A 15186-nucleotide genomic window follows, 5' to 3' on the forward strand; every position below is an offset into this window, starting at 1 on the left:
GGATATGTCAGTCAGTCATTCACTTTCTTATTTTATATATTTAGATTATCAGCTGATCGGTCAGCTCCTGAAAATCAAACTTTACAATACACTAGCTGTCCCGGAAAACGTTGTTTTGCCATATAAATAACTTTTAAGTAATTTCTAGTTAAAAAAATGGTAAGGGTGGACAACCCTTATCACTATGGGGTATGAAAAATAGATGTTGGCCGATTTTCAGACTTAAAAGAGATTCGGTCAAGCCGTTTCTGAGGAGTACGGGAACGAACATTGTGACACGAGAATTTTATATATTTATTAACTTATTCACTGTAGGATGTTTTTATTCCTTGCTGGGTAGACAGAGTCAACGGTCTCGGAAAGACTGAATGAACCTTCACCTGTACTGCTTAATGATGGAATTGAGTTAGGTACATTCTGTCTTCATTGAAAATTTGTATATTTTTGTTGAAATTCTCGATCTTATTACGTTGTTTTAAATTTTCAACAGTATAATGCCTATTCAGAGCATCGGTGGTGAACGCGTAAGGTAAAAAAGCACAGGTTCGAATCCCACCTAGGCCATCTACCAATGTTTATTTTTAAAATTATGTACATTAGCTATAGCTATGCTCTTACGGTGATAGAAAACATCGTGAGGAGGTAAAGCAGTTATAATTAGATTTTAGTGATGTGACGTCAATAAGTGATACCTTGTATCCAATTTTGAAAATAAACCGCGTGTAATAGTTATTTTGGGCATCATTGAAGAATAATAATTTTCCCCGTTTTTTTTTAAGTTTTTCATTTTTTTCTTTGCTCCTCATAGTTGCAGCAAGATGATAGCCTAAAGCCTTCCTCGATAAATTGTCTATTCAACGCAAACATAATTTTTCATTTCGAACCAGTAGCTCCTGAGATTAGCGCATTCAAACAAAGTCTTCAGCTTTATAATATTAGTATAAATAAATCAAAACTACTACCAATAATTGCAAAATTAAAACGATCTAGTATTTCCTTTTTACGTTAACTTAACAAAAAACTATTGCATGTTCATAAGTACATTCTATACCTACACTAATTAAATAGATGTATGAAAGTCAAAGATAATTTAATTTTTTACAAGGAAACTCATTTAAATGATTGATCACAAATCGTTTACATACATACATGCATTAAAAACCCGAATTATAGTTGCTTTTAAAGTAAGACAGTTGAATTAAATTTATATCTGTTACAATGTTGTACATACTTACAATAATTACGTCTTTTCACTCAACGGGATAGGTAAAGCTAATACTCACGAGACAAATGACCACGCTAAGCTATAATTTTAAATTAAAAATGAAATGCAAGCAAGTATGTATATAATCACGTCTATATCTCTTGCGGCGTAAACTGAGCCAACAGTCTCGAAAAGACTAAATGCTACGCTCAGCTGTATGCTGAAATTCAAAATATAGTGACAGGTCACTAGCCCATCGCCTACAAAAAGAATCCCAAGTTTATTAGACCTTTCCTTAATTAAGATATGCAGTGGCCCTAATTTTAATTGTCGGGAACCACACGGCACAAATGCAAGCATAATCGTAAATATACATATTTAACTAAACTATCTAAATCTAAACGTGTCTGATGGTTGAAATTGAAACTGCATTTCGAGTTGTTTTATATTTAGTCAGAATTAATTATTTCGTAAAATCGAATTAATGTTAACCATTTGTAAATGGATCCTATCTTAATATATATAGCACGTTTATTTTTATGTCTTGTTATTTTAGTTTAATATTTGAGTTATGTTTGATCTGTGAGTGCCCAGACAGCTGACAGTCCGAATACAATTTAATCCCTTCCGGAAACTTTTAGCAATGGACGTTTTAAATGATTGAATTAATGAAAAATTATTTATTCAAGTAACTATAGGACTTACAATATGTTAGTACACTTATGCTATGTTAGTAATAATATTACATACATACATACATAAACTCACGCCTCTTTCCCGGAGGGGTAGGCAGAGACTACCTCTTTCCACTTGCCACGATCCCTGCATACTAATAATATTATTATTTCCTTATTGTGTTGGCCATTCCTGCATCATCCCCCCAAATTTAAGTAAGATATAATCATAACATTTATTAAAAATGGACAAGATTTGCCGTATGGTTCCCGGTACGTTACCATTCCATCTCTTTCCCATGAATATCGTAGAATGCGACTAAAGGAATGATTAATAAACTTGAGATTCTTCTTGTAGGCTGTCACTATTTGAATATCAATTCCATCATCAAGCCACACAACTGAACATAGCCTTTCAAGACTGTTGGCTCCACCCCGCAAGGGATATACATAGATGTGATTATATGTATGTATTGACAATATTTAATACCTTGCCAATATTTAAAGCAAGTAGATCAACTAACGACTGACATCCGAAATAAATCGATGCCACTGTAATCGAGCAGCGAGACCGATTACAATGGATTTCACGATTATTACATTTGCACACAGCGGCCATGCAACTGGACGGGGCTAATTGCACGCGACCGAAGATATTTCACCGTCCGATTGATTGCGCATACGCACCCAGCTGCGTTTTGCGCACAAACGGTGGAAATTTAAATCTTGTGATTGAATGAAATTATTGATAGGCTCTGTCTTTTAATGTCGCATTTGGATCCAGGCATACCAGTTACCATCCTAGTTTCTACCTACCCGGGGAGATACCCAAGATCCTCATACACAATGGTCACAATCCCGCCAGTTTGATCGCTCAGCCATTTTACCATTTCAAATCCAATTTTCTCAAAATATTATTTCTGCAATTGTTTCGATATAAGAAGCTACTTATTTTATTTTATATATAGTATATATTAGTTGTAGACTCTAAATTTTTTATATATATATCTCAATGAAGGAGTTCCCAAACTTTATTTTTTAAATAATTAAATTTATACTCTAAGACCGAATTATGGTCCCGATACCAAACCAGTACTTATAAGAAATGTTCCGGTTTGTCTTAAGTTTTTTCCATTATCAGGGGGAAGGAGTGAGTGAGTCAGTCAGATCTTTGTTGACTAAGGAACCTTATCCAGTTTGAAGTTTCCTCACGATGTTAAAGTTTCCTCACGATGTTTACCTCTCACACAGATATTATTCCACTTACTTCCTACGACGCTCAGATTATGTTTATAATAATTTCACATCTTAATCCCTTACGGAATAAACAGAGCTTTAAATTTTAAACACAGAAGACTATTTTTGTTTTTTTATTATTTTTGTTTAAAACTGGACTCACACAATGTGGAGAGAGAAAAACCGGATTATAAACTCCGTGCCTCGAACATAGTTGTGAAGGGTGCAACAGGGAACATACGAGTACAAAGATAAGAGAAAGAGTTACAATTAGCATCAAATTTATGCTTGATTTCAAAAATAAACTTAAAAAATATTTTATAGCAAAATTTCAAAAAAATATATTTTTCTCTCTTTTTTTGCCATAGCGTATCTGTTATTTTTATCTAGCTTTTGAGTTCCTAGGGGTCTGCAAAAAGGTTGTCAATGATACTTGTCGGAAAACTATTAGGCGATCAATGAAATCTATCTAAACAAACAAATTCAATTAATTCTAACGTAACTAAAAACTTTACAAACAAACTTAATCATTATTGTAATCACTCAATAAAATTTCTTGTGGATCTGCGGAGATAATTTAGTGCCTATTTATAAAGGCTCGTAATCAAGATAAAAACACCGATTATAGATCTATTTTAAGACCAAAGAATCAACCAAATAATTTAATTTTCGCACTATAATTATTCACACGAACTTTCACACCGATCACTTACCTTAAGAATTTCTAAAGCCATTTTTTATACTAATCTTTTTTTAATGGGCTGTTACATGCGTTTATTAAATAACATGGACGATTAAAGTTCCAATGACTTACCTGAAAGTGTTTGACGCCATGATGCGGCGTAATCTGAACGCGTGCGCACTTCGCGATCGCCGAATCATTACTGTCGACCTCTTGATAGCCCATCCCATGGTCCGTACGCACTTCCCAGCTAAGGGATTTTGTCCACAGATTTAGGTACTTACCGAAAGAAAAGGTCTTTTTAAGTAGCCTTTAGTCCGAGTTCGTGATTAATTTCTGATAACCGGCTACGAAACACGCGACATTTAAATAACGGAAAGTACTTAATAACTATCGCCGTGTGGTTACCGGCACTAATACAAAAAAGAATAGGACCACTCCATCTTTTTCCCATGGATGTCTTAAAAGGCGACTAAGGGATAGGCTTATAAAATTGCGATCCTTTTTTTTAGGCGATGGGCTAGCAACCTGTCACTATTTGGATCTCAATTCTATCATTAAGCCAAATAGCTGAACGTGGCCTTTCAGTCTTTTCCAGACTGTTGGCTCTGTCTACCCCGCAAGGGATGTTGTATGTATCTATTTACATACCTACTAGCTTTCGCTCGCGGCTTCGCCAACGGGACATCCATGGGAAAGAAATGGAGTGGTTCTATTCTTTTTTGTATTGGTGCCGGGAACCACACGGCACAGGTATGTAAATAAAAGGGGAAGATTTGTAAGAGCTGGTAACACTAGACTACAGCTCATTGAGACTTCTTCCTCCCATTGAGCAATTATCGGTGGCAATTAAGTTTAGTTCCGATGGACCTTCGCTTTGAGGATGCTCTGCTCCGAAATCTCGTGAAATTGTTTGCGCTGGTCAATCACGTATACCATAAAATATTATTTATAATTACGTGGAATACCCACTAAGCATAAAATTGATTAAGTGAATATATGTATGTATGTATGGTATGTACGTATTTTATGTGTAATGCATGTAAAGTGGCATTTTATTCTTTTCAAGACTGTTGGCTCTGTCAACCCTGCAAAAGATATAAACGTGATTGTATGTACGATTTGAAAGTAGCCACCAAAACTTTTACGGCTACCATTTGTCTTGGTAGATGATTCAATGTCCATTTCCGAATTACTCATAACGCCATCTCGAAGGGAATAGCAACAATTTTTTGTTCTTGCAATATAATAATTGCATCTGAAAGAGTTCATGAAAAAGAAAGTCTTTAGGATTACAATAATAATATTAATTTTTGTTTACGTACTAATTGTTTGTTTTTAGTCTCAGTACCATTATTTTTTATCTGGTTAACATTATTGACTTCACTAAAGACTTCCGCTTTCTAGCACATAGACAAACTAGAGGTGCCATCTCAACAAAATGTCAATGTCAATATCATCAAAAGTAATCAAAACATGGAATTCAAAATTTCAAACAAAAACAACAGTTCGTTTTTCGGTTGCCTTGTTTACTTTGAAACTGAACGTCGATGTTGGAATAAATTAATAAGCGGTTTGTTTACATATACGTTCTTGTATTGTATTTGTTTATAAAGAAAAATAAAGATATTAAGTGCTTTTTTTTTCATCGTTGTGTACAAAAGTGAATATGTCTGAATCAGATTTCAAGACGCCCATCAAAAAGGACAAACCAGTCGAAGATAAGATCACAATACCCCCATCTCCGTTCTTACACAGACTGGGATATGGCACTGGTAGGTACCCGAACATAATAGCTGTCACATTATGATTAACTAGCTTTTGCGCGGGGCAGAGCTTTTGGGGATTCCAGCGGGAGCGAATTTGTGAAATTTCCAAAAAATGCCTAGCCTATGTTATTGCTGAAGGACTTTTCTATCTGTGTACCAAATTTCATAAACATTGGTTCATTCGTTTTTCAGTTTATTTGTTACTAACTAACCCTTCGTTAAAATCTTAAGTCGTCAAAAATACAATTCTTTTCATTATAAGCTTACATAGGAAACCATTCCATATCTTCCGTAGACGCTTCGACACGAGTTTTGAACGTCAGGCAGTAGTCGTTCCATATAGATATCTATTTTGCCAGAACGGTCAAACACCAGAATATAATAAATTCTATGTCTAACCAAGTCTGTAAAATTTCCAGGCGTGTCAGTTCTACAGCTGGTGCGATCGCCTCGCGCCGGTCAAATCAGATCACCGTGGGCTCTAAAGATGATAAACAAGCGAGTTAAACACAACAAAGTGTACTCGGAACGGTTGCAAACTGAAGCTGAGCTGCTGCAACGCATGTCCCATCCTAACATAGTAGGGTTTCGAGCGTTTAGTAAGAGCAAGACATTGTTTTTGGGGATGGAGGCTTGTGAGATATCGCTCGGAGACATGATTGAGAAGAGGGCCGAGGAAGAATGTGAACCTTTTACAGAGAAGCAAATTTTGAAGGTAAACTACAGTGGAATCCGGTTATAACGACGGTCAAGGGACCAGTGATATTACGTCGTAATAACCGGAAGTCGTACTAAACAATCATTTTTTTTTTAATAATCATATACAAAATTTATGTACATACGTATTAATACGTATTAAGGTGACTAACAGACAAAAAAAAACATTCACAAAAGGTTCTATTTTGTGTTTATTCTTTTTTATTGTGGATATAGTCGAGTGATTTACACCAAGTTCCTTCGCAATAGTTACATTCGACTCGCCAGCTTCTAAACGTTGTAAAATAAAACTTTTTTCTTCAATAGAGAAACTCTTTCGCTTAGCCATTTTAGTACGCGCACTCACTTGTCACCCGCAAATTAGGAAATGTAACATAAACAAAACAGACAGTCCGCGATGCATGAGCTAGGTAGGTGCGCGGGGCGGGGATAGCTTCTATTATGTACCTATAACTTAGATTTGTTTGTAAACACGTCGACGCACGTCGTTATAACCGGACAATGTGCGTTGAATTCCGTCGTTAAAAGCGGTCGGTCGTTATAAGCGGAGTCGTAATAAACGAATGTACTTTCATAGTGGCTCGATACGAAACCAAACATATGTCTATAGTTGCGTCGCTAAAAACGGTTGGTTGTTATATGCGAAGTCGTACTAAACGGATTCTACTGTAAATATTTATTGTTTAAGCCATGCCACAGAATATTTTCTTTTTTAATATACGAAGTTTTACAATAAGTACTAAATCGTTCACCACTACTATCCCAATTCCTGACTCGGAACTAAGTTCATAGATGTTAGTTTCTGAGTCAGGGCTTGGGACACTCCATGAGTTAATAGGTGTTCAACTTAAACAAAACCTCATTTATGAAAAACTTTGTCAAAAGCTAGACTCATACTTTGTGGTGAAACAAATATACCATTATTTTATGTCTGCATTTTCAGTACTCAGTTAAATCCACAAGAAAGAGACAGTACTCCTATTTCATAGTACACAATATCACACTTCACATCTCATAACTCAAGTTCCATCAAATTTAAACTAATAAAGTAAAAATTTGTCCTCAGGTTGCATTAGACATCGGCAAAGCCCTAGACTACTTGCACACCAAAATGCAGTTACTTCATGGGGACATGAAGTCTTACAACATCCTGGTGAACGGAGACTTTGAAGTGTGCAAGCTTTGCGACTTTGGAGTCACCCTGCCTCTGGATGAGAACGGCGTGTTTGACAAGATGAATGCTGGGAAAGCTGTTTACTATGGTGATTTATTATGATGATTTTTCTTACTTACATTTAAGTAGTACCTATTATTTTATTATAATTATGTCAACCATCCCTGGGAATTTTTGTTGTTTATTTACATCAGATGATAATACATATATACACATTAACATTTCATGGAATATTGTAATAATTTCTAAATTTTTTTAAAAGATCTAGTTAGTAAGTAATATTTATTGCATACCTACATTATTATGATTGTACATACATACATATGGTCACGTCTATATCCCTTGCGGGGCAGACAGAGCCAACAGTCTTGAAAAGACTGCATGGCCACATTTGGCACATTCAGCTATTTGGCTTAATGATAAATTGAGATTCAAATAGTGACAGGTTGCTAGCCCATCGCCTAAAAAAGAACCCCAAGATTTTTAGCCAATCCCTTAGTCGTCTTTTACGACATCCATGGGAAAGAGATGGAGTGCTCCTATTCTTAATTGTATTGGTGCCTGGAAGCCACACGGCACACAGCATTATGATTATTCTACCTACATTTATTTATATTGTGATATTTAACTCATTAAGGATTTTAATAAATTGCAGGAACAGAAGCCTGGAGCGCCCCGGAAGTCATCCACGGCGGCGAGATTTCCAGCAAGACGGATATCTGGCCGCTCGGACTCACATTGTGGGAGATGATGGCTCTGATGCCACCGCATTCGCAGATGGACGAGTCGGCTGAAGATAGCATGTGTTTGGATGACTCTGTACAGAGCACTGAAGAGGACTTTTTTTCGGAGAGATACGGTGAGATATATGTTTTGGTATGCGAATGTACCATTCACTGCTTGAGGTTCATTCATATAAATATTTTATAGAAACTCACGCAGGAATAGGCCTTTTTTTACAGAGGTAAAGTCCCTTGTATTCTAATTCTATGTACATACCTATATTCTGCTGTGTACAATTTATTTTAAAAGGATAAAGCATAAGAAGGGAAGAAGGATTAAGAAGAAATAAGTGCCGTGTGGTTCTCGGCAATCATACAAATAAAAATAGGACCACTCCATCTCATTGCCATGGATGTCGTAGAACGCGACTAAGGGCTAGGCTTATAAACTTAGAATTCTTCTTTTAGGCGTGTGGCTTGTCACCTGTCACTATTTGAATCTCAATTGTATCATTAAGTCTAACTGTTTAATAGTGTACGATGTATCAATCAGCTTTCCATCCCCACATTGCAGCCTCATTGGCGGCCTCTGTGGCGCAGCGGTAGTACGCTTGTCTGTGACACCGGAGGTCCCGGGTTCGAATCCCAGCCAGGGCATGATGAGAAAAGAACTTTTTCCGATCGGCCTGGGTCTTGGATGTTTATCTATATAAGTATTTATCATAAAATATAGTATCGTTGAGTTAGTATCTCGTAACACAAGTCTCGAACTTACTTCGAGGCTAACTCAATCTGTGTAATTTGTCTCGTAAATACATACATACATATAGTCACGTCTATATCCCTTATGGGGTAGACAGAGCCAATAGTCCCGAAAAGACTGAATGGCCACATTCAGCTGCTCGGCTTAATGATGGTACTGAGATCCAAATAGTGATAAAAAAAGAATCACAAGTATGTAAGCCTATCCCTTAGTCGCCTTTTACGATATCCGCGGGAAAGAAATGGAGTGGTCCTATTCTTTTTTGTATTGGTGCCGGGAACCACACGGCATCTATATAAGTATTTATTATAAAATATATTGTCGTTGAATTAGTATCTCGTAACACAAGTCTCGAACTTACTTCGAGGCTAACTCAATCTGTGTAACTTGTCTCGTATATATTTATTATTTATTGCAGGCACACGTCCCCCTATGCCCGCCAACATTGCCGAGCGCCAATTCGCAGGCTCCCTAGCTTTGTTCCACGCCTGCACCCAGACCAGGTAATCTAATCAATCATGTTCTTCTTTGATCTATGACAAATCAATCCACGCCTGCACACAGACAAGGTAATCTAATCAATCTTGTTCTTCTTTGATCTATGACAAATCAATCCACGCCTGCACACAGACAAGGTAATCTAATCAATCTTGTTCTTCTTTGATCTATGACAAATCAATCCACGCCTGCACACAGACAAGGTAATGTTATCAATCTTGTTCTTCTTTGATCTATGACAAATCAATCCACGCCTGCACACAGACAAGGTAATGTTATCAATCTTGTTCTTCTTTGATCTATGACAAATCAATCCACGCCTGCACACAGACAAGGTAATGTTATCAATCTTGTTCTTCTTTGATCTATGACAAATCAATCCACGCCTGCACACAGACAAGGTAATGTTATCAATCTTGTTCTTCTTTGATCTATGACAAATCAATCCACGCCTGCACACAGACAAGGTAATGTTATCAATCTTGTTCTTCTTTGATCTATGACAAATCAATCCACGCCTGCACACAGACAAGGTAATGTTATCAATCTTGTTCTTCTTTGATCTATGACAAATCAATCCACGCCTGCACACAGACAAGGTAATGTTATCAATCTTGTTCTTCTTTGATCTATGACAAATCAATCCACGCCTGCACACAGACAAGGTAATCTAATCAATCTTGTTCTTCTTTGATCTATGACAAATCAATCCACGCCTGCACACAGACAAGGTAATGTTATCAATCTTGTTCTTCTTTGATCTATGACAAATCAATCCACGCCTGCACACAGACAAGGTAATGTTATCAATCTTGTTCTTCTTTGATCTATGACAAATCAATCCACGCCTGCACACAGACAAGGTAATGTTATCAATCTTGTTCTTCTTTGATCTATGACAAATCAATCCACGCCTGCACACAGACAAGGTAATGTTATCAATCTTGTTCTTCTTTGATCTATGACAAATCAATCCACGCCTGCACACAGACAAGGTAATGTTATCAATCTTGTTCTTCTTTGATCTATGACAAATCAATCCACGCCTGCACACAGACAAGGTAATGTAATCAATCTTGTTCTTCTTTGAATCAATGACAAATCAACGCATAGGAAGAAACTGCTGAGTCTGTCATTATTATTTTATTTTACATATATATATTAATATCTTAATGAAGCAATACAGCTGAACGTGGCTTTTCAGGTCTTTTCGAGAACGTGGGCTTGGCTGCCCCGCATGGCATATTGACGTGACTATATTTATATATGTATAAAACCTGAGCTTACGAGTGAATGACTGACTGACAGACAAATACAGCTGAAACTATTGGACGTAGGATCATAAAATGTGTCATATGTATGGTAAAATAGGATGCAATAATTAGAGTGAAAATACCGGAACGGATGTCGTAAAAGGCGACTAAGGGATGGGTTTATAAACTAAGGATTCTTCTTTTAGGCGATTGGCTAGCAACCTGTCACTATTTGAATCTCAATTCTAACATTAAGCCAAACAACTGAACGTGGCCTATCATAAATATATACTATATATACATATATTTTTTCAAGACCGTTGATGATTATATGATGATGATGATGATACATCTATTACTTCAGGCCTAAAGACCGACCGTCAGCGCTACACCTGGCCACCGTCGCTGAAGAAATGATGGTCAGATCCGGAAATCCATAGCGGTGAGGATTCATCTTTTACTGATTTATAGTGAAATAAATGTGTAATCACTGTGTGGTTGCCGGCATTTCAGAATAATTTCAATAAGAGTACCTCTGTAAAGTTCAGTTGAGGTAAGACAAACTTCTGGTAAAACTTACACAATACAATACAAATTGTCTTTATTGCCCATAAAAAAATACATATGTAGTAGAAACATTTACATTATATGTTGTGCAAAGGTACAAACTACAGGATCGTGGTTAAAAGTTCGTGGAGACGAAGGGGATATTAAGAAAAAAGCATAGATTGCTTAAAATATTTTTATTGGTATATAACCATAAAACTGAACAAATACCTGTCCCAAGAGACTCTCATCGCCCTCCCAATGAAACCCAACTTATTCTAAAACATTTCTATCGTGAATACATACTGGCATAAGGAACATTTGTTAACAGTATGATTACATGATTTTATACTTTTGCGTTGCATTATACTGTTTATAAAATAATACAGATATTAAACGCGCATGTAACCCTGCCTTTATTTTATCTCGGACGTTTTCGAATCATGTTACAATGATCCGTATTACAATGAATAATAAGTGTGTGTTTAATACCTGTATTATTTATAAATAACATTGTGATTTTTACGAGTAATAAAAGTACCTCCATTTTTATGAATATCGTAGAAAGCGATGAAATAAGAAAAACAATAACTCGGCGAAATAAAAAATAATATTGTATTTTTTTTTCACTTAGAGTAGATTGCACCATATAACTATTAGCAGGTTGTCAGATCTCCGATTAAATGAAATTTGTGGTTAATAAAAGTGTCAAAGAGATATGAAAAATATAAGTACAACACAAATTTTGCGTCACCGGAAATTTGATTTAGATGCAACCCACTTATTTGTTCTGTCAAAATAGTATAAACTTTTATAGAAAATATTGCATTTTGGGTACCTTAAATTACTTTTTTTTTTTGCAGGAACCGCTGACTATAATTCCGAGTAAAGATATAAAACTAATTGACGTTTATATAATAACAAAATGAGAGTTTTTGTCGATTCATCACGATATATTTATAAAGAAAGATTCTTTTGCATTGATACGGTAAATTGACAAGGCTTATAGACAAAGGTATGTCTTATTTCTTCTTTTCATTCATGAAATTAACAGCTGTATTAAAAAGATTTTTCAACGTATGTCGACCCACTTTTGTTATAAACAAAATCTCTTAATTAAAACAAAACATTCTACGTACTTACATTAGTTTCATCGATGGTCATTACGTGACCACGCCATTTTGTCAAACGAAAAAAAGCCATTGAAAATAAATATGTAATCGATTACAAACTATGAACGAAATTTAAAAAAATCTCATATTGAGATTCAATTATTGACGGTTTAAAATATACATACACATATACCTTAGTCTACCTTGAGCGTAAAATAAAATAATAAAACTATATTAGTTTTTTAAACAAGAACGACCTAGATGATAATATTACAACAGTCCGTTAATAATACTAATGTGCTTATAATTATTACTAGTGTCGTTAGCCTACTGTACTTAGAAAATGTATTTACATTCTGTTTTTATTAAAATACACTTTTTAATTATATTATGTTATTGATTGCAATTGCCAAAAACAGCAGACTTTAAGAACTGAATTTAATAAATAAATATTTAATGTGAAGACAAAATTTTGATGAAAGCTAATATATAACATGACACAGGTTTATTTTTATGTGTATTGTGTATATTAGTTATACATGTTTAAATACACGAAAATAAACTAAAATAACTTAATTGTAACGCTTAATTCTAACTTGTAGTTAGTATAAATATATATATATGAAAAACTCCATTAAAATGCAAAAGAACATTGTTTGTACTGCAAACTAAAATTAAAATGAACTAAAGAAGACTAGTTAACAGAGCACTTACAAACTAAATCAGCACCAATTAAAATAAATAAATGTTATAGTAAAAATTACATAAATTGGGCTTATCACTAAGTGAAGTTCAAAAAAAAATTGTAAACTGCATAATGTTTTTTGGCATAAGCATCATTTAACATAAATTTTGATATTTCGTTATGCAAAACGTTGTTTTTGCCGTTTTCAACTAATATATTAGATATAACTTAAATGTGTTTTTTTAAATGTAAATTAACGTGGAAAAGTGCCTGCAAAGGTGCCTGTTTTCTGAATACAATATTGGTTTTGATAAAATTTATATAAGACCCAATATAGAGCTGATCTAACCGGGGATCGAACCCGGATCATTTTATTATTGTAACAACTGGATTATTGTTATAAATGTGTTAACATAGTATTTTATATTTTTAAGTCATATTATCAACGTAAAGCGATATATGAGGTATAGCGAAAGGCGTGAATGTAGTGTTATAAGTATGACTTTATAGCCAATATATCAGGTGTATACATTATATATAAAATAGTATTATTTTAATAAATAACATATATGCCCATATTGTAAGGCATTAGCGATTGACCGTTCATTATAAAATGGGTGAAAAATTTATACCTTTTATTATAAGCTTTTGGTATCACTATCTACAATATTTAATGTGGACGAATAAATAATTGATATTTTAGCTTATACATTAAAACGATTGTAATGTAAAACATATTTTGAGATTTATGAATACAATATCAAATGAGATTTTTGAGTTTTATTTAGGAAGTTTTTTATAATAAAATAACCGAGTAAAAAATGCAAGAAACTGTCAACTTATGGAATATTTAACCTTATTAAGTTTAAGTATATGTTTATTAAATTATAAAGTTATTACATATGTTGTGTCACAAAATTATTTTACCCCCATAGTAATATAATTTAGAGTTGGACAATCTGTTAATAATTTAGCTTGAGGTGTATTTAACCGTTTTCAAAATAAAAAGGTGGTACTCATTTGACCTGTATGTATGTTTGTTAGTAAGTTTATTCGGAAACTGTTTGTTACGAACTCTTTAGAGTGTCTGAACAAACATTTTGTAATTTAAAGAAGAAAAATAAGAAATAATAAATGACGAGTCTTTTTTGAGTGTGCATCATCTTTTTTTTCCAGCGCAATTATTTTATTTTTTTAGCTTATTTTAGATTATATTTTGGTGGCGGTCGAGCCGAATCATCGCTCCCGCTACATACTATTAAATAAATAAATAAATATAAATATATACGGGACAAATTACACAGATTGAGTTAGCCTCGAAGTAAGTTCGAGACTTGTGTTACGAGATACTGTTCGTTAAATTCAAGAGAGGGTATTGGAAACTTTTAACCGGCCTCAATAAAGGGGGGTATCGATCTGACTGACTGACTGACTAGGAGGAGCGGGGCGGCAGCGCGGCGAGGTAGGCGACGACGTCGCGGCGGCCGGCGGCGGCGGCGGCGCGCGGCGCGCTCAGGCCGGCCGCGTTGCGCGCGCGCACGTCGGCGCGGCGCGCCAGCAGCCGCACGCACGCCAGCTGCCCGCACACGCACGCGCCGTGCAGCGCCGTCTGACCGTTCTGCGGGGCAGGCGGGCGTCAGTGGACAAGTGGTTACCAAAATTCAAAATTTTTATTCATTACTATAGGATACTATGTATCGCTTAGTAATTGTCAAAACGTGTGATTTAACAACATTGCTTGACGTCAAATAAATTACTTAAAAACTAAGTTTACTGCCGCTTCCAAGGCATCAGTGCAGAAGTAGCGGTAACAAACAAATACCGACCACTCGTTTACGAATTATGCACATTTGAATGTTTGAGTGCTAACATACATAGATTAGTCACGACTTTATCCCTTACGTTTTGCCGTGTGACACCAATAATAAAAAGAATAGGACCACTCCATCTCGTTCCCATGGATGTCGTAAAAGGCGACTAAGGAATAGGCTTATAAAGTTGGGATTCTTCTTTTAGGCGATGGGCTAGCAACCCGTCACTATTTGAATCTCAATTCTATCATTAAGACAAACAGCTGAACGTGACCTATCAGTCCTTTCAAGACTGTTGGCTCTGTTCTACCCCGTAATGGATAAAGACGTGATCATATGT

The 15186-nt window shown here is 35.3% G+C and overlaps 2 protein-coding genes across 2 annotated transcripts in view; one reads left to right on the forward strand and one right to left on the reverse strand.

The window, feature by feature from the left end:
• The first annotated feature begins 5309 nt into the window (after positions 1-5309).
• LOC106139377 (lymphokine-activated killer T-cell-originated protein kinase homolog) lies at positions 5310-13805 on the forward strand. The gene is made up of 7 exons (XM_060944507.1): positions 5310-5571; positions 5985-6280; positions 7349-7544; positions 8112-8315; positions 9360-9444; positions 11057-11134; positions 12102-13805. Exons 1-6 carry the CDS (start codon positions 5466-5468, stop codon positions 11130-11132), a joined length of 963 nt encoding a protein of 320 aa, XP_060800490.1. The 5' UTR covers positions 5310-5465; the 3' UTR covers positions 11133-11134; positions 12102-13805.
• Positions 12871-15186, reverse strand: part of LOC106137649 (ankyrin repeat domain-containing protein 29) — a 53238-nt gene continuing 50922 nt past the window's right edge. Inside the window, exon 8 of the mRNA XM_013338513.2 lies at positions 12871-14653. Within this exon, the coding sequence (XP_013193967.1) occupies positions 14468-14653 (186 nt within the window). The 3' untranslated portion in view covers positions 12871-14467. The remainder of the gene's footprint in view (positions 14654-15186) is intronic.

This window comes from Amyelois transitella, chromosome 5 (assembly GCF_032362555.1).
Source record: "Amyelois transitella isolate CPQ chromosome 5, ilAmyTran1.1, whole genome shotgun sequence".
Taxonomy (NCBI): Eukaryota; Metazoa; Arthropoda; class Insecta; order Lepidoptera; family Pyralidae; genus Amyelois; species Amyelois transitella.

Bases quoted from the DNA above. Each gene is read 5' to 3' on its own strand.
- LOC106139377 (XM_060944507.1), top strand. From the start codon at position 5,466: ATGTCTGAATCAGATTTCAAGACGCCCATCAAAAAGGACAAACCAGTC. The intron at 5,572-5,984 runs GTAGGTACCCGA...TAAAATTTCCAG, and splicing joins CAGACTGGGATATGGCACTG to GCGTGTCAGTTCTACAGCTG. The intron at 8,316-9,359 runs GTGAGATATATG...TATTTATTGCAG, and splicing joins CTTTTTTTCGGAGAGATACG to GCACACGTCCCCCTATGCCC.